The 23,697-nt window shown below is 40.6% G+C and overlaps 1 protein-coding gene across 1 annotated transcript in view; it reads right to left on the bottom strand.

Annotated features, from left to right (window-relative positions):
- Positions 1–23,495, bottom strand: part of LOC109035976 (uncharacterized) — a 68,958-nt gene extending 45,463 nt beyond the window's left edge. Inside the window, exons 1-2 of the mRNA XM_019049846.2 lie at positions 22,960–23,495; positions 9,882–10,021 (exon numbers count right to left, since the gene is read on the bottom strand). Coding sequence (XP_018905391.2) covers positions 9,882–10,021; positions 22,960–23,035 — 216 coding nt within the window. The 5' untranslated portion in view covers positions 23,036–23,495. The remainder of the gene's footprint in view (positions 1–9,881; positions 10,022–22,959) is intronic.
- Between the last annotated feature and the right edge of the window lie 202 nt (positions 23,496–23,697).

Genomic DNA, 23,697 nt, shown 5'->3' with positions numbered 1-23,697 from the left:
AACAACGTGTTGGCTAGAGTACCTTTATAGACAGAGTATGGCCATTCGTATCTTTTTACTACAGGAAAACTGTTCCGCTTTTTGATTGGTCAACGAGTTTTTAGGCTTCATGATGCTCTTAGGGCCGTAAATAAACAAACAAAATGGCGGCTCACCTTAACATCGATAAGAAGCTAAATTTCACAAAAATCTCAATTATGCGGCAGTAACAATTTAAATTAGCATATCTCCGAATAGCACACGAAAAATACATGAAAACATTGTTAAATCGCCTTTCACCTTTATCACAGGAGGATGTAAGATGTGCATAACCTCAATCTTGCTTGCTGATAACAGCCATCTTGTTTGTTTATGTACGGCCCTAAGAACATTGTGTCAGCCTATTTTCACGCGACCAATGAAAAACCGGAACAGAAATGGCCATACTCTGTCTATAAAGGTACTCTAGTGTTGGCAGTTTCGTTTTGCAAACAAGCCGAAAATGGCCGACGTTTGGGAAACTTGTTTGGCTCATTACGTCATCCGAAGCTCATCATCAACTATGTTGGTAAGTCAACAGTCGAAACTAGGGTGATGACTGGTGCTCCCTGGTAATGGTCCGTAAGGAATTGTTGAAACTCCGAAAGTAAAAGCAGGGACTAGTTCTATAGGACGCCGCTCTGTTGTGAGCGGGTGATTGCAGCGCATTCTCGCGTAGGATCCTAGTCAACTCAGAGGATCCTTCCCCCCGAACCTCGACTCATCCATCGCCCGCTCCAAAAGTTAGGTTAAGCCGGAGATTGAAAAATAACACATAAGGCGGCTGAATTCTTGAAAAATAAGTATATTTTTGGCGTTTTTCGACCCCTTTCGACAAGGAAGGGCCTGCCGCATGAAATAGTGCGGTGAAAAATTCGATTTTTTGCAGTTATACGCGATCCTACGGATTTTAATGAAGTCCAACAACTGATAACAGCAGTGAGTTGCGAGGATCCTACGCGAGATAGAGTCCCTTTATAACCCAGAGTTAAGACAACTCACTTTTGGTTAGGCTGAAAGTGGCCTAAAAAAAAATCCAATTCTGATTGGTTCTCGCTCATGGAGGCCGAAACGAGTGCACCAAGATGGCGGTACCTCGAATGTGAACAAAAGTAATGAAAATATAACTAAATTGTGGTTTATCAAGAGTGAATTGTTATTTTAATCGCACCAAAATGAAAATATATTAAGAAATTATCCACTAATCAATCTAATTTTAAGGTTTTGATCAGTTTTTGTTGATGTTGTTGTTTTTGGATGACAGACATCGGAGGATTCCTTATCCTTATCCCTCAATATCGTTCGTTTGAGTGCACTCGTTTCGGCCTCCATGGCCAGCCAAGGCCGGCTGCCAGTCAGCTGATAATCGAGTTGTCTTAACTCTGGGTTATAAAGGGACTCTAACGCGAGATAGCAGCACTAGTACCTGCTCACGAATTTTTACATTGACTCTTACGGGAGTCCAGGGTCCTATAGAACTGGTCCCTGGTAAAAGCTTCCACCTGTCGCTAGGAGGCCAGTGGAGGCATAGAATAATAAGGCTACGCCTATAGAAAGGACACTCTCGCAGATTTCGTGGCGAAGAAGAAGAACAGGGACCTGGAGCTCTTGAGCTGGAGCTGGCGGGTGTTGTTCACATTCAGAAATGAAAATGGCGGTAATAGCCAACTGTAACACTCTAACTGTAGCTGATCACATGTGATTTTATCAGTCATCTGGCCAGCATGAGCACGACGAGGCTGTGGAAATCGTTTTCGTTACATAAATTTTGATACTTAAACTCTTTTACTCTGTGGCAGTGACTTTTACACTTGCAAAACATTAGACTCTCCTTTGGCACCACTGATTACATTTGGCAACCCTGCAATTAGCTGGGCCCTACTATTACATTTGACAACCTTGCAAAGAGCTGGCGGGTTCAGAAAAGTATAGGGTAACGAGACCTAACCAAACCTGGACACAGCAGGCGAGAGTCACAACGGCCGCTTACGCGAGTGTCCCTTCTATAGGCGTTAGCTTTATTATTCTATGGTGGAGGGTCTCTTATCTCTGATCGAATCACCTGAAGGCAGCGAAATGACGACAGTCCGCCATTTTTATGTTATCCGCTTAGCAATGACGTAAAATTGTTAGTAAACAAAAGCCGCCACCTTCTCAGCAAAATCGGCCAACCTCAGATGCGTTGTTAAAGTCCACAACTGCCCAACAAAAATTACCCGCTGAGCGTTGAGCTCAACGAAAGCGTCGGTGAATTCTATGGAGTCCCTTAAAGGGACTCTAGTGAATTCTGGAGGATTGACCCGTTTTCCAAGATGGCTGCTCAGCAAACTACCCATCAGCTCAGCGAGGTTTTTGGCTGCTGTAGACCGCTGCCGAGTTTGCTGGATTGAATCGAAACTTCAAACATGCATTTCTCGTAATAGCGAAAACTACACTTATGCGCCTTGTCCTCCAAGCCCCTTAATTCTAGTCCCTGCAGCTCTAAATGTTTGTGTGTATCAACAGAAATGTGTTATCAAATGGATAAAATTTGCCCATTTTTTATTTCTTTCACTTACACACCTAATAGCTGATGACATGCATTGATGCATATCGTGTTGTCTAAACTAGAACTCTGCTCCTTTTCATCCAACCAACTTTACAGACAAGACGAAGTACTGAGAAACAAAGCAAGCAAAGAGCATTATAGGCTACAACTGAGTAATAGCCTTACTAGTTCATCGTCTGCGGAGAACTTTCTTATTGTATCCACACGATTTGCCCAGGATTTCAAGATAAGGCACCCTGCTTCCCTTTAAGTAGTGCACCGAAGTTTTTCATTTCAATCTACCGATTAAATCCAAAATCTGATCCAATCAGAGCTGTGTAGCTCTTAAATTTGTGTGTTATCCGTGCATCTATTTCCTGGTTATCCTACTGAAAGTGTGTGACCAGCCACAACCGTGACCTGCTGACTTATTTTTTTGATCCAATCTCTTGTAAATGATGACTCAAATTCTGAGGCCATAATTTATTGAAACTAGTTCAAAGTTATTTCTCTAAAGTATCGTCACTCTCCTCAAACTGAGGCAGAAGGAAGGAGATTTTTTGGTGAGTGCTCTGTGATCCAAGATTTGCAATTTGAGATAAGAATACGATTTTTATTGAGGCGTGTAACAATTTTTGGTCGTTCAACTACTTGTCATAATTAAGCCTTGGCGATAGAGATGCATCAACTGTGGAAAGTGGCTCTGCCTGTGCTAAATATCTTGTAACAGCAGTGAATGTCAGTAAATGCGCTTTACAGATGGACTGAAAGCTCCATATTCCAATCTGCCCGAATAATTAAATTCGGAAGCATTTTTGAATTGAGTTCATATCGAATCTCGATGGAAGAATAATATACAGTCTAAGCGAAAGAATATCAATGGTAAGGTTGGGTTTGTGTCTTTGGTTAGTGAAATGTAATGGCAGGTTTTGAAATCTTGTGTGTCAATTGCTCTTTACATGAGTCACCTTTGAAACTCAAGTTTAAGAAAAAAGACACATACGGCGAACAGTAGTAGGCAGCTTGCCTATTTTCTTTCTAGCTTGCTCATGGACTCGGAGAGCAGTCGGAAAGAGGGGTGAGAAACAGGATTTCAGCGCGAGTCTCTGGAAATGTGGAAATTCAAAATTTGTGAAGCGTCATCAGTTTGTTAAGATTGTCACTGTTCTTTGCCTCAAGAGGATTTAGGCACTTCTGCTTCACCAATACATTGTTAACCTATCAATATCCTCTTATTTTGATCATATTTTGAAGGAGGGATTCCCATAAGTATTCCCGATTCTGTACTTGTTTCACTACAATAATGGCAGACGTACAATCTTTATGACACCATGGAGTGAAGGTGCGGTGCTTTACTGGATCAGCACTCCTACACTTTCAATGCCTACTTATTGTAAGATCATTAGAAACTCAATCAACAACATGATGAATTTCTGCGCCTGCCACAATCATTTTTTACATCACTAAAATTACCTATGGCAACCTCTCTGAACTGAGAATATATGCTCAAGCATGATTTGGAGGGTTGTTGAGATTAGGTATTCATTCAAGAGGAACGTAAAATGATTCAACATCCACTGTCATTTTTCAAACTGTTCCTCAGAAAGTCAGTAAAGGTTTTTCCAGTGAAGATGAAACCTCCGCTTACATATTGTGGAAAGATTGTGGAACATACATGGGTTAAAGAATAATAATATTTGATTGAATCAATTCATAGTGGAAAAATTAAGTATAGCTTGTGAAAACGGGTCACACATGAAATTAAAGTTCAATCAAAAATAGGCGCATAAACAGCGCCAAAATCGGAAAGTTTGATTTCCCGCGAAAGTCGGGTTACAGCGCCCGCATAAACCCGACGGAGGAAACTTGTATTACAAACTCGGGTTTCGTGAAACCTCGGTTTCGAGCCTCGCATAAACGTATGCCGCAATCACACGCTGAATATGGGAGCTGAATGTGGCTTGAATAAGCACCAGTTGTTTACGAACGTTAGGATAATAAATCCGCCATATTGCCGATCGCGCACCTGAAAATCGCATTTGAAGTCGAATTTCAACTAATTTCAACCTCCGGTTCGTTTATGCGGAGTGCGATAACCTAGTCTTTAGTGTAAAATAAGGTTTCAAACACAAAGGAGGAGTATCGTTTTGGGCCTTTTCCGGCCCCATCTGGATTTTACTGAATATTTCATATTTTCAAAGTACTAGTCCTAGGTAGACTTTATGCCAAATATTTCACCGAACGGAGCCCATGCAAAGGTGCAACAACGCCTCAAACTCAGAATCTCGGCATCGAAAAATAGTTATTTTCGTCGACTTTTTCGACTGTTATCACTCTTACAGCAGATAATTCCTACGTATTTTTTTGCGTACTTTCCGTTTCTGGCCTTTTTAAAGGCCTCCGATAAATTTTCAGGGGCCTTATGGCCCATTGTTGCCATTTTTGGACCATTTTTAGGGTTTTTTTCAATTGTACACACGCAGAAATCAATTCAAACTAAAAACTGTGTACGTTTTCGAAAAGAATGCAAAAAAATGAACAAAAAATGTTCAGTAAAACTTTTTCCTACGTTGCCAAATTTTCGAGAAAAATCGTCCCAAAGAGGCAAAAATTCGATAAATTGCCACGCTTAAGGTTCAAGAAAGTGGGGTACAACTTTTATATTGACGTACGTAACAGCTCTTACCTATATATACAACATATCAAACAATTATAGTTGTACCTGGATTCCCACGATGTGAAAATCGACCGGGATGTCGATTTTAGCGGCCTTTTTTAACTTGAAGGTAGCTCTTTTGAATGTTTTTCGACCTTAGTCACCCTCTATGGGTGTGTACTGAATGTATTTTTCTACGTACTTTTCATATCTGGCCATAAAAATGGATTCCTGTGAAATTTAAAAGGCCTAACGGTCCATTGTTGCCAATTTTCACCATTTTTAGGGGTTTTTTCAAGTTTACATGTGTGAAACTTAATTTAATCTAAAAACCGTGTACTTTTTCGGAAAGGACGTAAAAAAATACATAAAATGCGATTCGTAACTTTTTCCTACGTTGCCAAGTTTTCGAGAAATATCGTCCTGAAGCGCCAAAAATGCCAAAAAATTGGATTAATCATCACTCCGAAGGTTCTAGAAAGTGAATTATGACTTTTATGTGGATCGTTAGACACTTTCCCCACGGAGTTTCTGTTATTTGGTGTATCTGGCCTGTAGCAAACATCTTGAGAACCAAGGGTTATCTCGAGGTTACAGGAATAAAGAGGTGAACTGGAGTGAAGGATAAGGTAAAAGCACCTTGAGGGTCCATTTTGTCACGTTCATCTGAGCCATTACATATTCCGTGAGACGCATTGCAATTTTCCATTTTTGATACGTTATTTGTAGTGAAATAAAACTTAAAATTCACTTTCCGGAACCTTCGGAGTGATGATTAATCCAATTTTTTGGCATTTTTGGCGCTTCAGGACGATATTTCTCGAAAACTTGGCAACGTAGGAAAAAGTTACGAACCGCATTTCATGTATTTTTTTACGTCCTTTCCGAAAAAGTACACGGTTTTTAGATTAAATTAAGTTTCACACGTGTAAACTTGAAAAAACACCTAAAAATGGTGAAAATTGGCAACAATGGACCGTTAGGCCTTTTAAATTTCACAGGAATCCATTTTTATGGCCAGATATGAAAAGTACGTAGAAAAATACATTCAGTACACACCCATAGAGGGTGACTAAGGTCGAAAAACATTCAAAAGAGCTACCTTCAAGTTAAAAAAGTTTATTATCCTAACGTTCGTAAACAACTGGTGCTTATCCCACGATTTAGCTTTAATTTTCCCATTATTCAACATTTTTTACAATCATAATTATAACGCTCACCGATGTAACCGATGAGCCACTTGCAGTCACTTGTAGATCCCCACTTGCTGTGTGTGCAGTCCGCTTAACCTCATTCTTGCTTGCTGATAACAGCCATCTTGTTTGTTTATTTACGGCCGTAAGAACATCAGACGCGTTGTTAAAGTTAGAAATTGAAGTCTGCGAAATGACGTCAGTCCGCCATTTTTAGTTATCCGCTGAGCGATGATGCAAACTTGTTAGGATGCAAACTTGTTAGTAAACAAAGGCCGCCATCTTCTCAGCAAAACTGGTAAGCGCCCTGGGAGGCAGGCTGAGCGCTGCGTCATTTTGCTGAGAAGATGGCGGTCTTTGCTTACCTCAGCGGATAACTTAGAAAACGTTTAATAACAACACTTCGGCTGAGCTCAGCCATTCAGCGGATAACTCAGAGGTTGCACTTCTGACTTTAACAACGCGTCTATCGTGTCAGCCTATTTTCACGCGACCAATGAATAACCTGAACAGAAATGGCCATACTCTGTAGGTACTCTAGGGTACTCTATTCCAGTCCGTGACTCCATGTAGGGGTGTTGTCTTGACTCTCAGTATAAAAGGTGCGTTGTTAAATTACTTTTGCTGCCCAACGAAAATGGCTGACTCTCCGCAGGATTGACGTCATCTCAACGACGACGTCAGCTCAACGGACGGAAGAAAATCTTGGTGCCGTTGTTAAATTCCCGTTGGATTGAGATGATTTGGAGGTTATGTTGATGTTGTGAAATTGATAATGAAATTTTTGACATATGTGCCCGGTGATAAAGTCAAAGCTTTTTTCGTTCGAAAGAATCTTCTCAATCTTCTGTGAAGCATTATTTTAGTGTTTGACATGATTGACGAAGAAGAGGATAATATGCTCATGGAAACTGCTCTGGCAGTTCCACTTTTAAAGTAATGACATTCAATCGAATGAGGACCCACATCTTCGTAAAAAGAAAAAGAGCAGAGCACAACGGAACTCGCGGAGGAAGAGGAAAGAACAAACAAAACAAGCAATTCTCCCTAGACTGACTGGCGACCGGCAAAGTGTGTTGCGTGGTGTGAGGTTAAAGTGAGAAAAAAATGGCGGAATAACAATCCAGTGAACTCGGCAGCAGTCCGCAGCAGCCAGAAACCTCGCTGAGCTGTTGGGTAGTTTGCTGAGCAGCCATCTTGGAAAACGGGTAAATCCACTGGAATTTACCAACGCTTTCGTTGAGCTCAACACTCAACGGGTAATTTTCGTTGGGCAGTTGTGGACTTTAACAACGCATCTAAAGGGGTTCTAACGTCGTCGTTGAGATGACGTCAATCAAGAGGTGCGTTGTTAAATTACTTTTACTGCCCAACAAAAATGGCTGAATCTCAGCAGGATTGACGTCATCTTAACGACGACGTCAGCTTAACAGACGGGAGAAAATCGAGGTGTCGTTGTTAAATTCCCGTCGGATTCTGCGGATTTGGAGGTTAAGTTTTATTGAAATTTAATAATTTAAACATTTAAAAATCTTATTAACACCCACATTATTACGAAATTGACGCAATAAACGATTATAAACAATTGCAAGTCAGTCTGGTGACGAACATGTGGCGAAGAAGTGCGAAAAAATGGCGGTTATGGATGTAAACAATAACATAACAACAATTCAGCAAACTCGGCAGCGGTCGACAGCTGCCAAAAACCTCGCTGAGCTGTTGGGCAGTTTGCTGAGCAGCCATCTTGGAAAACGGGTAATTTTCGTTGGGCAGTTGTGGACTTTAACAACGCATCTCTGCTGAGATTCAGCCATTTTTGTTGGGCGGCAAAAGTTATTTTTAACAACGCACCTTCTGGGATTCGCCATGGACCAAGAGAATAAATAAGGACCCCCAACATCAGTTAGCGGCGACACTAGCGATGCCTGGCAGAGGGTCTAGTTAACTAAACCGACGATTGGATCCTTCTGTTCCACGTTTCCATGCACCACCTATTCAGGCTCATGAAAGTTTTTAGATCCTCTTGGTCGTTCTGAAGAGTTTAATGTGAAAAGCTTCCCATTTTTATTTCAATCTTCATAAGTCATCGGGTACTGCGCGCGGCGACGGACCAGACGACACAAGGCAACAATGCGAGTTCGGCCGAGGAGTGTGATTCGCAGAACTGATTGTGAGTGGGATGGGACGTTTTCCTACCGATCAACGCCGCGCGCGCAGTTTGAATTAGCCGATTTTCCCTACCTTCGCTCCTTTCCGCTCTTATGACTTGTGACCAAAACATTTCCATAGCATGCGGTAAGAAGCTAGAGGGGCTACAGAGAGTCAGGAAAAACATAGCAGTTTTTCATCGAAATGAAAAAAATGGCTTTTTTTGAGATCGGCCCGGACGTGAAAAAAAATGGGGTCTTCTTTTAGCTTTCCGCCGCTTCGGAGGCAATAACTCGAGCTGAAGTCGACTAAACCCTATGATGTTATACATATTCTGAAAGCTCTCGTCACGCTGGAAACGCTTGTTTCAACCGCGTTTTCTAAAACTTCTCGGTTTTTGAGCGACAAATTCGCGAAAATGTTGCAAAAACTTTGACCCCACCCCCAAAATTTTTGGGGGGCTTGAAATTTTGGGAAGTGATGGGGCATTGTTTGGTGAATGAATAGGGCAAGTACCCCTTAATACCTGAAACGACTGTAACGGACGCTGCCCATTGACACTACTATGCAACGCAACCCACCCCCCCCCCCTTATTAATTACAAACGTAATGCTTAATAGACTCTCCTCTGCCCCCCCCCCCCCTCAAAAAAAAATGTGCCATAAATTGTGGGAAGACAAGAACAGCTATATAGCTGCACAACATTCAGAGTTTTTTTTTTTTTTTTAAAAAAATAATGTGACATGAAAACTATATTAACAAAGTTTTATAAGTGAGGATGATATTAACGTCTCAATAGTATGTTTCACTGATCAGTGAATAATGGCTGAAATCACCTGGCAAGTATCGGCACGCATGAACTTTACCAATATTTATAGGTGTTTAACAAAGAGTGACCGTTAAATAATGATTTAATACTTTGCAAATACCTATTACAAGAGAAATTCTATAATTAATTAATACCACTAATCTCTGCATTTTTATCAGAGCATTGCGACTTGCCAATTTTGAAAAATTAAATAAAAATCCAGATACAAAATTTTGTAACTGATCACTGATCACAGTGATTACCGAATGTAGGGGTTTCCTGCTGGTGTGTAAATGAATCAAAGACCTAAGAGTAGAACTACGATTTTTCCTCGTTTTTTAAAAAAAATTTTCCATTTTTTTTTATTTTTTAAGGAAAAAAATCATAATTCTACTTATTTCTCCTTGTTCAGTCATCCTGCACATTCCCGGCGCCTCTTTATCCGGGTAAAAATTTAAGATATTTTCCTTTTTATTTTTGAATCATTGAAAGAAAAGTTATGAAAATATATAATAAAGATAAACTACTTACAGCACCATGTGCCCTTAGCCGAGTTTCAGTTTTTTTCAGGACAGAATGGTTCTTCACATCCAAATAGAATTTCTTGTCTTGGAGTATTTTATGGACTTTTGAACTTGGAGTATTTTTGGCCTTTTTATCGACTGATTCAACTAGAAGCACAAAAAACAAGGAAGTATTGAGTAAACTTTATTCCAAGAAAATTGAATGAAACAAAGCGAATTCAAAACAAATTCAGGAATAGAATTTCATCATTCAGACAGTAAGAGCAAAAGGGACTTATATTAAACGACAACTATACTCTTCTGAGGAGACGCCTCATTCCCAGACAAAACCATCATTTTGTGTGGGAAGTTGGAGCGTCTCCTCGCACTCTGTCCAGCGAATTATGGCACTTGGTTAATTGGAATAAAGGCACGATGTGGTGGCGGCGAGCTGCTACCACCATTCGCTAAATATTTCACATAGGAATTTCACTCAGGATGTTTTGGGCAGGAGAATAATTCCCCTGAGGAGTGGCTCCCATGGGAAGTGGCTCCCATGGGAAGTGGCTCCCATGGGAAGTGGCTCCCATGGGAAGTGGCTCTCATGAGAAGTGGCTCTCATGAGAGGTGGCTCCCATAGGAAGTAGGTCCCATGGGAAGCTCCCTAATCTGTGCCCAAAATGCCGGCTCTCCTAGCAGAACCATAGAAGAAAAGGATTAAGAATTAAACACGAAAATTACTTCGCACTATGGCCATGGCATGTTTCAAACATGAAAGGAATTCTTGGCCATTTTGCAAATCTCCGCAACGCGATCATTCCCAAGCGCTCTCCCATCTGAGTGCTAACTACGCCCGACTTTGCTTAACTCCCGTGATCGCCCGAGTGCCGCTGCCGTGGAGCTCCGGAGGCTCGCGTGTTAATCGAGGGTAATTGAATCGGCTCATGCGAAAACCGCTTACGTCCATTTTCTCTAATTTTGAGAGGACTGCAAAAAACTGTAGAAGCCTTTTAAATGCGAATTTAAAAAAATTTCAGAAGTTAATTATTACAGGAGAGGATTGTAGAAAGGAATCCGTAACAGTTTGTAGCTCCTTCTCCGTCTGGGACGGAATAATTAAAAAGAAAAGACTCTGGACATTAGCGGTTTTCGCATGATTCCTGAAAATCTCCGAGTTTTGGAGCCGTTTGATACTATCAAAATTCATTCTAAAGATATTAAAACGGTAGATTATTATTCAAATAAAGTTGAAAAACTGAAATTCTTGACAATTGCGGCACTTAAAGCAAGTTTCGTCAAGAAACTACGAGCAATAAACTGGACATTAGCGGTTTTCGCATGATTTGTGCGCGAACGGTTCTAAAACATCAAAAACGCATATGGGTCATTCCATTGTAACGGGTGTGACAACAATTTAACTTTAAACAAGAATTTGAACTCTTTCTTGGGGTTTAATTAAAAAATTATCTGCAGTAGCAGAAAGAACTTTTTTATAGATCATTTTAGTTTATCAGAAATTGTTTTTACTTTGTTCCATTCCTCAGGAAAAAATTATAAGGCTGCGTAACGGGCGTGACCGATTTTGGAAGTGAGTTTTTCCTCAGTGAGTGTAAAGTGGAAACTCGGCGAATTTTATGAATTTAAAAATCTGATTAAATTATATGATGAAGCCAAGGGTTTTTGTTTGGCTGCATAACGTTTGCGCACACTTTTTTACCGATAACGTTTGCGCACACTTTTCACGAATATCATTTGCGCACACTTTTCACGAATATCATTTGCGCACACTTTTTACCGATAACGTTTGCGCACACTGCACTATTTGGCAACGCTGCAATGATGCTCCAGTAGTATCGCTTCGTGATAAGACAATTCAACGGACGGATAATTTATAAACGGACGAGGGGAAATTTTCATTTAAATAAATTCCAATAAGCAATCAATAAGTAAATGAATAAATAAGTTAATAAGAAGAAAATAGAAAATGAAGAAAGTTAAGAAAATAAGGTATATGGTTACTCACAGATTTTTCGCTGTTACTTCAGCTAAAAATGCTGTCACTGTCTTCACCGGAATTATCTTCAATGCAAGGACGGGTTTTAGGGCTGTTTTTAGGGCAGGTTGCATTTGAAGAGCAAGTTTCATCAGTCAGAAATGGATTCATCAGGCTCGTCTGCATTGAAAGAGTCATTTACAGCCTCCGGGTTATTTTCTTCGTCCGAATAATTTTTGTCGGAGTACTTAATTTCACGAACCATTTCCAGAAACTCCGTAATTTTCAGGTTCTTATCGAGATACGAATTGGTTAAAACAATAATTTCATCACCTTTTTTTGGTTGATCATTCCGTTTAGTGAACACCTCATCATTTCGCACAGATTTAATTTTCAAAGACACTATATTCTGAGCGTTAAAAAAATTGTTGAGAGGCTATGACACTATGACCGCCCGGATCAAAACAAACTCCGGTTTTCGCGTGACACGCGTAGCATCATTGCAGCGTTGCCAAATAGTGCAGTGTGCGCAAACGTTATCGGTAAAAAGTGTGCGCAAATGATATTCGTGAAAAGTGTGCGCAAACGTTATCGGTAAAAAAAGTGTGCGCAAACGTTATGCACCGTTTTGTTTCATCTGCCGATGATCCGTTTTCGATTATCTTTTTTTTCTTTCCTTGAAAAATGGGAGAGATTGCGTAACGGGTGTGACAGACTGTCTCTCTGAGGTCCATCATTTCTGAGAGAGTTTAAAAGTTAAAAAACTTACTTTTCTTCTCACACTCTTATTACAGGCAATCCTAAGCAGTAAACCAATCAGCAATTTGACGCATTTTAATGTAGAACATGCCAAAACTACATTTTTCTACAAGGTGGCCCAGACCTACTGTTGGCGTTACGGGTGTGACGTAACGGGTGTGACGTAACGGGTGTGACGTAACGGGTGTGACAGATTGTCTCTCTGAGGTCCATCATTTCTGAGAGAAATTAAAAGTTAAAAAACTTACCTTTCTTTTCATACTCTTATTGTAGGCAATCCTAAGCAGTAAATCAATCAGCAATTTGACGCATTTTAATGTAGAACATGCCAAAACTACATTTTTCTACAGGGTGGCCCAGACCTACCGTCCCAGGGCTTTTCTTCGGGTAGCCCAGGATTCCCCTTTCGTCCCCGCGGTCCTGGACCTCGCATGATCCAAATTAACCAAAAAAAAAAAAAATCCTGGTACGGCCTGGTAGGTCTAGGCCTATAGTAAAGAGAAAATATTTCAATCCAATCGGAGAGAGTTCAACGAGTTCTATTTGAAGTCCTTTTGAGATAGATGTATTCACTTTAAATACTGAAATATGGCAAAAAAGTTGGCTATCTCTCTCTTATTAGATGTATACATACCTCTAATTGTGCAAATGAGTGTATTTCTTGTGATAACCATAGAAAAAATGGTGAGAGGTGAGGCAACATCTGCATAATTGAAGCCTCTTCTCATTGGTCACACCCGTAACGTGTCACACCCGTAACGCGGTTTTGCCTATCAATTGTTGAAATAAAAATTTGGAAAAAATACTCCAAAGCTGTACTTGACTTGAAGACGTACAGAAAAAATTAGCATCTCAAAATAACATGAATTAAAATAGTTACATTAAATAACCCATGTTTTGCGTAACGGGTGTGACAGTCAGTACACTAAGTTTTAAAAGTTACATATAATACACAGTAATTACTTTTAAAAATTTAAACTTTGCAGGAGCACATTGAATCAGTTTCTTGACAACTGCAAACATAAACTGAAACTTGGTTTTGGCAGGAACACCAGAAAATATTGCTACCAAACTGTCACTCTTTTTACAGTAGGATGAAGCTAACCAATGGGGTTACAAAACACGTGAAAATTGCGGGAAAAAAACAAGACGGATGTAAACCCCATATATTTCCAAAAACTAGGAGTATTAAGGAGTCCAAAAATAAATATTGTTGGGTCATTTGGAAGGGGGGGGGGGGGTGAATACCCTCCGGACTACCTAGGCGTGGAATGACCCATATGTTTAAGTATGCCTACCGGGCTAAATAAGGTCACCCTAACGTGTTTTGAGGCGCTGAATCCGAATATGACCTCCGTTTTTTTCCATCACCCTCCGATTTTCCGGAAAAGTCGCGTTTCCTAAGAAAACGCTCTTTTCGGGTATTTTTGCGGGATGATTTTCCTGCTCTGAGGAGTTTCAGAAATTCTCCAGTGGGTGATATCGAATTTCTAAGGTCATATTTGGGGTTTTCAGCTCAAGTTACATGTAAAACGATGAATCACACATGCGGAAAATGTTTTGAATTTCCCTAGAAGAGGGAACAGTCCGGAAAAGCTTTCGGCCGGGAAAAACCGGGCCAAGAGTCCGGAAAATCGGACCTTCTCGAAAACGGGGGCTTGTCAAAGATGAGTGAAGGTCAAAGATGAGTGAAGGTCAAATTCGAGTTCAGTGCTTCTTAATACAGCAAGAGAGACCAAAAAAGGATCTCGGAAAATTTCTGAAACTCCTCAGAGCAGGAAAATCATCCCGCAAAAATACCCGAAAAGAGCGTTTTTTTAGGAAAAGCGACTTTTCCGGAAAAATGATGGGTGAGCGGAAAAATCTGAGATCTTTTTTGAATTCAACAGTTCAATACACAAAGGAATCGATGTATCACACATCGGAGACATTTTTAAAATGAATTTCGGATACACTTTGAGTCCGGCGAAGCTTTTACGTTACACAATTTTAGGCTCGGAAAAATCGGCTTTACCGGAAATCTGAAGTGTGATAGAAAGAAACCAAGGTCATATTTGGATTCAGCAGCTCAAAATACAGAGGCAACATACTATCACGCGTCCAGGAAAATTTTAAAAATAAATTTCATGCACGACATATATACGTCGAATTTGCTTATTTTCCCGGGGAAAAGTTGCTTTCCCGGAAAACTGAGAGGTGAACGGGAAAAATTAAGGTCATTTCCGGATTTGTCAGTCAAAAAGACATCGGCAAACGTGAATCTCGTAGCTATGAAAAGTTTTACCTACATTCTGCAAGGGATAACAGTAGGAAAAGCACCGAAAATGCCCAAAAATGGCCATTTTTCCGAGTAAAATCGGGTTTTCCGGAAAATCGGAGGGTGATGGAATAAAACGGAGGTCATATTCGGATTCAGCGCCTCAAAATACATTATGATCACCTTATGTCGTCCAGGAGACACTTTTTTCTTTTGGTGTGTTGTACTGTTTTATGAGGCATATATCGGAGGATGGACATTAGCGGTTTTCGCATGATTCGGACCACGGCCCCCCCTGAAAAGGGGTCCAAACCCAAGGAACAAACATTTTCACCACATTAATGAGTGTGTCTGACCTCCGAGAGTATTTTAACCCAAAAATCTCAAAATTGAAAAAAATGGACATTAGCGGTTTTCGCACGAGCCGATTCAATTTACAAAGACATTGAATCACGTAGACCTTGCGTCCGGCTCGGTTTCGTACTGGCGGAGCGAAGCAAGTCTCTCGGATCCCCATGATGGGCGAGCGGGGAAGGGGAGAGAGCGTATATCCCAAGCACTCGAAGAGACTGCAGAGAGGCAATGGGGATTTCATGCCCGTGCTCGGTTTTTCACGAATATCTCGTTCAGAGTCCATTTTCAGACAAAATTCCTAAGAAGAAAAGTTAAAGAAAACATAGTTTTACACCCGATTAGCATTGTTTCATTTTTCCGAACTAATTATTAACCGAGGAAAAAAGCCTCACAATCCGACAAAAATTCACTGGAGCCGCTACTGCGCATGCGCAGATGTGCGCAACTGGGACACACGAACTCATCGATGCGGGTCGGTGCCACCACTCATGACGTGCGAATTTTTAAACGTTGCTTCGCCTTCCGTAACACAGGATGCACGGTCTACGTGATTCAATGTCTTTGGTAATTTAGCAAGGATAAACGTCCCTAGCGCCGCGCCGATCCCATGATGGAAAGCAACGATATTGTTGGAAATCTCTACATTACGCATAGTTTCAGAGAAACAAAAATAATAAAAAAGTAGATAAATTTTTGGAAAGAAAGAAATGAATGACACATGATTCAAATAATATATATATATATATATATATATATATATATATATATATATATATATATATAGTTACTATAACGAAGAAAAATAAATGAATGAAATTGAATAAAATTAAATAAAAACTAAAACAATAAATAAAAAAATCAATAAAAAAATAAAATGGATTGAAAAATAAATAAATAAATAAATAAATAAATAAATAATAAAAAAAAAAAAAAACAACCGACAAGCTAGAAGTCCGCCAACAGAACCTCCAAGCTACGGGACGCGCGGGGACGGAGGGACGGGACTGAAGATCCCCAGACTCCCATGGGTGTACAGATCACCCCTGTCCCTGTTCACTTCCTTCGGAGCACAGGGGATCCCCTGTTATTCCCTTGGGAGCACAAAAGCTTTCCTGGCTATTCCTCAGAGGACCGCGTGTGATCTCGTGTCCAGCCCAAGGGGAGATTTTTATCAAGGTATAACTTGTAAAGCATCTAAAGTTGATAAAGACGCAGTGTTTTATCGTACTGTATCCGTTCCCAAGTGCGTTGACGTCTTTGTAGGACGGTGTAAGGTCCTGTATGCATTCCCCATTAATATAGTTTTGTGATGCTCCACTGCACATGGTGGGCTGCAGTCACATATGGGCCCGTGGCATTTTTCCTGAGGTTCTATGATGATCCACGAGATACCGTGAGAGGTCCCACGAGAGCACACACGAGTCATATATACTCTTTCATGGGAGCACACGGGTCACATGTTGGCTCCCACGGGAGCTCACGGGCTCCCCTGTCCATTCCCCAGGGTAACACACGGGATGTCGTGTCATTCCCCTGGGAGCACATGTGATCACTTGTCATCCTCCTGAGAGCGCATGTGATCGCATGCCATTCCCCTGGGAGGGCATGTGAACTCATGTCATTCCCGTGAGAGCGCATGTGATCACATGTCATTCCCGTGAGAGCCCATGTGATCACATGTCATTTCCGTGAGAGCGCATGTGATCCAATGTCATTCCCGTGAGAGCGCATGTGATCACATGTCATTCCCGTCAGAAATTTTTAGCAGGGTGACGTATAATACAATTTAGACCGCACATTCGGAGATTTCAGTGTGACGATAGGCAACCCGGATTGCAATATGTACCCAGACAATAGAAATACCAGTCTTGCCAGTTGCCTGTGCCGTTACGAACACTTCCTATTACTTAATGGAGAAAAACTTGAAGATAGTTTGTCAAGTTTGTCGTGTGATAATTGTTTTTATCTTTGCTGTAAATTCATTGTGGTCGTGATGGTGGATTCAATAATTGAAATGAGGTAAAAGTTGTGATCAATGGTGTACAAAATGGTTGCGTGCTAGGTTGGTGGGTGCTACCACGGAAGTGGGCAAATCCGCTCGAAGCCCACAACTCCAAGTTATTTGGAAGAAACTGAAGGCAGACTGTTGAAATTTTACAGGTAATTACTTATATATTGTTCAAAATTACTCCCATAAATATAAGGACTGAAAAGTGGCAGCGTTTTCGAGAGTTACAAAACCTCAACCAAACTACGGCTCATCAGGGCGATGTGGCCTAAAATTTAATCAGTGCGTACAATTGTCCTGGAAGCTGCTTCAGGAAAGAACTGCATTTGTAATTCAATCAAGAGAGTTAAGAGGCCTGTTTCTAAGACCAGAAAATTAGGGACATTAATGTAAACATGTCTGTGGTAAGTTTTAAAGGCAGAGGAATACCTTAAAGGCTCATTTCTTAAGCACGGTCCTGAATTGTACATCTGCTCACATCGATGGAACTCAGTTTAATGGAGGAAGCTTGTCAAGCATACTCTCAACTATGATAAAAACCCCCTTATTTTCAAAAGCGGTTGAGGAGCTTGTGAGAAAAAAAGCAACCTGCCATTGCTGCATGTTAACCATCTCGGTTACTCATTGATTGCATTGAAGTTCTCACATTCTTATTTCAAACGGTACAGTAAGGTTCATAGTCCTTTTTATTTTAAGTTTCCACAAGATGCAGACAGAGCTCAAAAATGGGTCACTGCAATCCGCGAGGCTGACAAAAAATCTGGGTATTGGAATGTAGCAAAGACACCGACAAAATCCAGCACAGTGTGCGAGATTCATTTTGAGGAAAGGTTTATGGTACCGATCCATAGCTCTGGACGAATCCATCTGCTTCCTACAGCTGTGCCGACCATTCTTCCAGCCCTAGCAGAAAGAAAAATGAAGGTGTGTACTCAGTTTTTGTTCAAGTTTTTTGTGAACTATTTAAACATAAAATCCATCCTATGTAAGCTGAAAAAAATATCTCATTCTATCAATACTGCATAGGTTTCTTGTTGACTACGTCCATTCTCAAGAGGCGATTACGAAAATACCTGACTGAGCAATTAGGCCACAGTTTCCATTCAACTCCTTTAATTGTTAAAAATTATGTCTGTTCCGTTAATCAGTCAAATTGCTGGCACATTAGTGTATACGAGCTTGATTGAAAACTATGTACAACTAATATAAACTTGCTTGCATTGCCACCATAGAGTACAATAGAGTCGCAAAGTACTGGAGCGCCGATGAAGCCAATCCATGAACAGGTGTTTCCGAGCCGCGTGTGCTCCGAAAAGTGTGAACCAAGTGTGAACCCAACGGCATTTTGTAACACGGCGGCTTATGGAGAGATCAAGAACTGCTTGTGTTTTTTCGACATTTTATAATTCAATCAGCATTAATTTTTGCAAATTTTGCCATTAAAAGGTAGTCAAAGCCATAATGAATCTATTGATGTATATTACTCCTAGATAATATTCATATTGGGATTTAATTTCTGACTTATACTAAGTGTGAACCAACCGGCATTTCTTATCACGGCGGCTTACGGGAAAAGCAACGACTGCTTGTGTTTTTTCGACATTTTTTAATTCAATCGATATTAATTTGTGCAAATTATGCCATAATTGGATAGTCAAAGCCATAATGAATCCATTAATGTATGTTACTCCTAGATAATATTCATATATGGGCTCAATTTCAGACTTATTACCGGCCTGCTTAGCTGATTCAATGTGTGTGCTGTGTAGACCTAGCCGACGAACGGAGCCGAGTCGGGAGTGGGGAGCGCCGAGCGCGAGTCTCTGCGTATGCGTCATCGCTAGTCACCGCACACTAGTCTCCGGAGAACTGGACAAAACAGCCTCCAAAAGTGACTTCATCGACGATCCAGTATTTTGCGACTCGATTGTACTCTATGATTGCCACGCAGCATCACTTCGTCACCCGGGTTTTCTGGAGGCTTCCCCGGTCTGCTGACACTCACGCTAGTGGCCCACTACCAACATCTCACTTCTTCTCGTCCTTCACCATGCAGACTCCGTCTTCACCCAAGGGGAGTGTTGTGGCGGCTAGCCACCACTCCGCCAACCAGCGCAGCTCATTGGCTGGAGCTCGACGCTGTCACGGCTATATCTAGCCGCGAGCTCATCTCACTTGTGACTCCGCGCCCGGACGTCACACGGGACTCACGTCGTCGCACAGCACTCAGCGGACCTCATGCAGCCGGCCGGCTCGCTCTTCCCAACGGCCCTTCTTAGGGCCACCACATCTCGAGCACCTCTCATGGCATAGTCCATATTTGCTAAAAATTAATTTACTAAACTTCTTCCTGACATAGTAATCTTTAACTTCTTAGGAATAGTAAATTCAAAACAGTGAAACCCTCATTGAAAATTTCAAAAAACATTACGTCACCAGGCTTTTGGCTCCCTAATGCACCTCTCTTAATCAACTAGACCTGAAACCAGCTTTGCAGTGTGTAAAGTGAGCCAAAAATGTGAACGCCCAACCCTTAACGATTGGATAGACACTAGGCACATGTTGAGGTATTTAAAATTTTCAAAAGATTTTATCTTAAAATATGTAAAGAATCATGAGCCTATTAAATTCTTTTCTGACTCAAATCTGGGAAAAAACAAAATTGATAGAAAATCCATTTCTGACGTTGAAGCCACCTCAGGTAAAGGTCCTATAATTTGGCTGGTCAGGAAACAGTCTTGTGTAGCTGACTCCACAGGAGTGGCTGATTATTACGCTATTTTTGAAGCTGTTAAAGAAATAAAATGGGCATTAATATTTTTGTTTGAATTAGGAGTGGAAAAATATGCCCCCGAACCATACTCACTATTTGCTGACGATGAGACAGCAACCTCTATGAGTAAGACGTGGGAAGTTATTGAAAAGATAAAGCATGTCGACTTAAAAAACTGTTACATCAAGGATATGAGTCAAAAGGGGAAGGTGAATTTAAAATGTGTACCCAGTAAAGAAAATCCTGCAGGTCTTATAACTGAGCCCCTGAATGGAGCCAGAACCAAGTTCTCTGTCACTCTATCAATGTAATTAAAGCTCTTTGAAATTTTATTAATGTTTAATTTTTTTCTTCAAGAATGTAACGCTATTTTCATGCTGTATTTTATTTTCTATATTCCTAATGAACTCTTATGGTAACTTTGCCAGGGTGTTTGCCAGTTATGAAAAACCAAAATTGGGGACTTTTAGGGACTGTTAAGTAAGCGTGGCTTTTCAAGAAAATCGGGGACTTTTTTCCCCGAAATAGTAAGGGAAAGGGAGCTGGTTAGAACATTAAAAGGCACATTTTATACGACTAATTTTACAAGTCATGTTGAATCGATGAAATCATACGAAAAACCAAGCAACACTTCAGTTTTTTTATTCCTGGTTATACGGCCCCGCCGCGGCTGGCGGGAAAATTTGAAGATGGCTGTGATTAGGACTATTTTTGTCATGTTTTGGGGATCTGAACGAGAACATTGGCGACTTTCGGGATATCGGGAAAACCCTTCCAGATTCGGGGATAATTAGGGACATAGGGGACCAGTAGACCCCTGTTTGTTAAGTTAATCTCTGTATGCACGTGGTGCGAAATTTTTTCGCCTCAAGGGGAAGTTAATTAACATTCAAAATTCCATTTTCGGTATTGTGAGATGTAAACATTTTTTATTCAAAACCCTTTTATTGAGACGTCAAACTTTCAAAACTCATGATCTGTTCATGTAAAAATTTTTGCCCCCAGAGGAAGTGTTAAAACCTTTTTCATTTCTTGTGGATAGCTTGTACTTCTGTTTTATTTTTGCCTGCTCTGTACACTCTCTTGCCAAGTCACCATGTTACTAGCTCTCTGCTCTGCCATGTGCTGAATGAGGAGTTTTGAGACTTGCCGTCTCAAGTTTTTCTTCCATTTCCCTGAGGAAACCGACATGATAGGTACAGTGACAGTGCAATGGTGAGGCCTGGCCAAATAAGTTTGCCTACTTTTGGACAGCGACGGAAGATCGTCTGACATCACTATATAGCATAGACAGTAAATGCAAGGATCAAGATGGCGGATCTTCTGTTACAGTCTAAAAGTATGTAAACTTATTTGACATGTATTTAACAAGGTGGAGAAATGGTGCTGGGTCCACACCATTTCGCGGGGAAACAAAGCCAAGAAATACCAAAAATTAAAATTAGAGTCAAAAATAAATTTTTAGAACTCTAATGCGCACCAGTATGAAACTGAGGGGGGGAGAGTGTTCAGCTCAGGCAGTTTGCAATGGAATATTAAGTTGGAGTCACGCCGAGAGATCTTTACCGGTTTGAGCCTTATTAGACCTCATCAGAAGATCACACTCAGCAGTGAACCCAACTTAACATGCCGCAAAATCCAAGACGGCATTAAAACGCCGTCATGGATATGACCCGAGGCATGACACAAAAGTGTGATCCTCGCGCCATCTACCGTCGCTGCTGAACAACTCTTATATAACAAAACAAGGAAAACCCAAGAAAAATGATTATCGGACATCTTATTTGACATGGACTCTGATAAATGAGGTACAGAGGTGGGTGATGAGCATGAAGCAAAATAGAGTTGCAATGTACTGGAGTGCCGGTGAAGTCATTTTTGGAGGCTATTACCAGTACTCCTGAGACTAGTGTGTGGCAACTAGGGATACCGTAGCGGCATATGGCGGAGTCCAAGCTCTAGGCAGAGGATACAGGTATAAAATTTATTTCTTAAAAACTGGGAGCTTCGTACATTTTTTAATTTGTTTTGACTTTGGTCAACATAATTTGCCAAAATGCGCCAGGATAGTTAAGAATTTAAAATAAAAATAATAAATCCTCGGAACCACTCACGGCTCCAGAAGTTCTGTGCTTCCTCATAAGTCAGCAAGCTTTCACAAAAAATACCTTATTATGGGGAGGGCTTAAAGCGTGCCAAAGAGCACACTTACACAAAAACAGACTTACTTGATACTTTTCTTCACCAAAACCAAAAAAAAAAAGAAACATGATTGCTATCACAAAAAATTTCTTGTCCTCGACTACTTGCACAAAAAGTACGGGACCGATGTGGGATCAGCAATCCAGCATTTTCGAGACCCCTTGAGGACCCACGATTCTTTCATATTAGGGATGGTCGAATATTTAACTGATCGGATATACGATAATCAAATTATCAGCACCAAGATAATCGCATCACATTCGAATATTCGCTTCCAAAGTATTTGCAATCGCAAATTCGAATAATCGCATTCAAATTCGATAACCATCCATCCCTATTGTCAATCTCGTTATTAATTAAAACTAGTCCACAACTCCGCACGGGAATGACTGACCGTCTTAGTTAAAAGTGTCAGTTATCTCTCATAGTGCATAAAAAATAAAAAATCAAAGCAATAGGTAATCGAAAATATTCAAAAATTCACTTCTGAAGTATTCGCAATCACAAGATTCGAATTCTCAAATAAACTTAATAATCGCATTCGAAAAGTTTCGAATATTCGAATAAACACATTGGAATTCAATTTTCGCCCATCCCTATTTCATATGCTGCCCTGTGCGAAATGCTGTTGGGTTCACACTTTTCGGCAAAGTGGCTCCGAATGGCCCATTCATGGATTAACTTCATTGGAGCTCCAGAACATTGCAACTCTGTTGTACTCTATGGTAATGAGTTTAAGAAAAACTTTTACTATACTCACTCAAATTCACTTTGCTTGAGCCTTGCTTACAAGTAGGAGCAACAGTTTTCTTCTTCAATGAGGACGAAGGTACCATAACGATACATTAACCTCATCAATGTTTTCCGGCTGACTGAAGACGCAGAAACTTATAAACAGGAAAATAATATAATTAGTCCTTCGAATTCTACTGAAGTGTGATAGAAATCATTGAGACCAAGAGTCTGGAGTGAAGTATTGAAATTAGAGAGGGTGAGAGGCTAGATGATTGCACTTGCCTCACTTGCATGCCTGAGAGGTGCTTAACTAACAATAAGACATTACAGTAGGACTTGCTACAGCGACACAGATATGTTCATGACACTGACACACATGGTAGCGGATGTCTCCGCTAAAAATTTACACATACACTTTATCAGAGTCAAAAATTGTCAAAGAGAACCGAAGCATGACGAGCATGACCGAGAGGAAGGATTGTTGATACCTGGTACCAAGACCTATCTGGAACCCTTGCCTCTGGAACCTGATTACTCAACCGATCCGATTAGAGTACTATATTACAGAGAAAAAAAAGGTGTTTGCATTTCGGGCATCTTGGATTTTTTTGATGACGTAGGTCGGTACGGCGACTTAAATCATCGATTATCTTGGAAATGGTGTAATTTATGGAAAAAAGTCATACTATAAAAAGTGCTTGAAATTATATCATGAGTTGCTTTAAGCAAAAAAATGGGACATTATGGTCCGTTTTTCATACTT

The sequence above is a fragment of the Bemisia tabaci genome, chromosome 2, assembly GCF_918797505.1.
Source record: "Bemisia tabaci chromosome 2, PGI_BMITA_v3".
Taxonomy (NCBI): domain Eukaryota; kingdom Metazoa; phylum Arthropoda; class Insecta; order Hemiptera; family Aleyrodidae; genus Bemisia; species Bemisia tabaci.
This window is presented reverse-complemented; position numbering and strand designations above follow the sequence as displayed.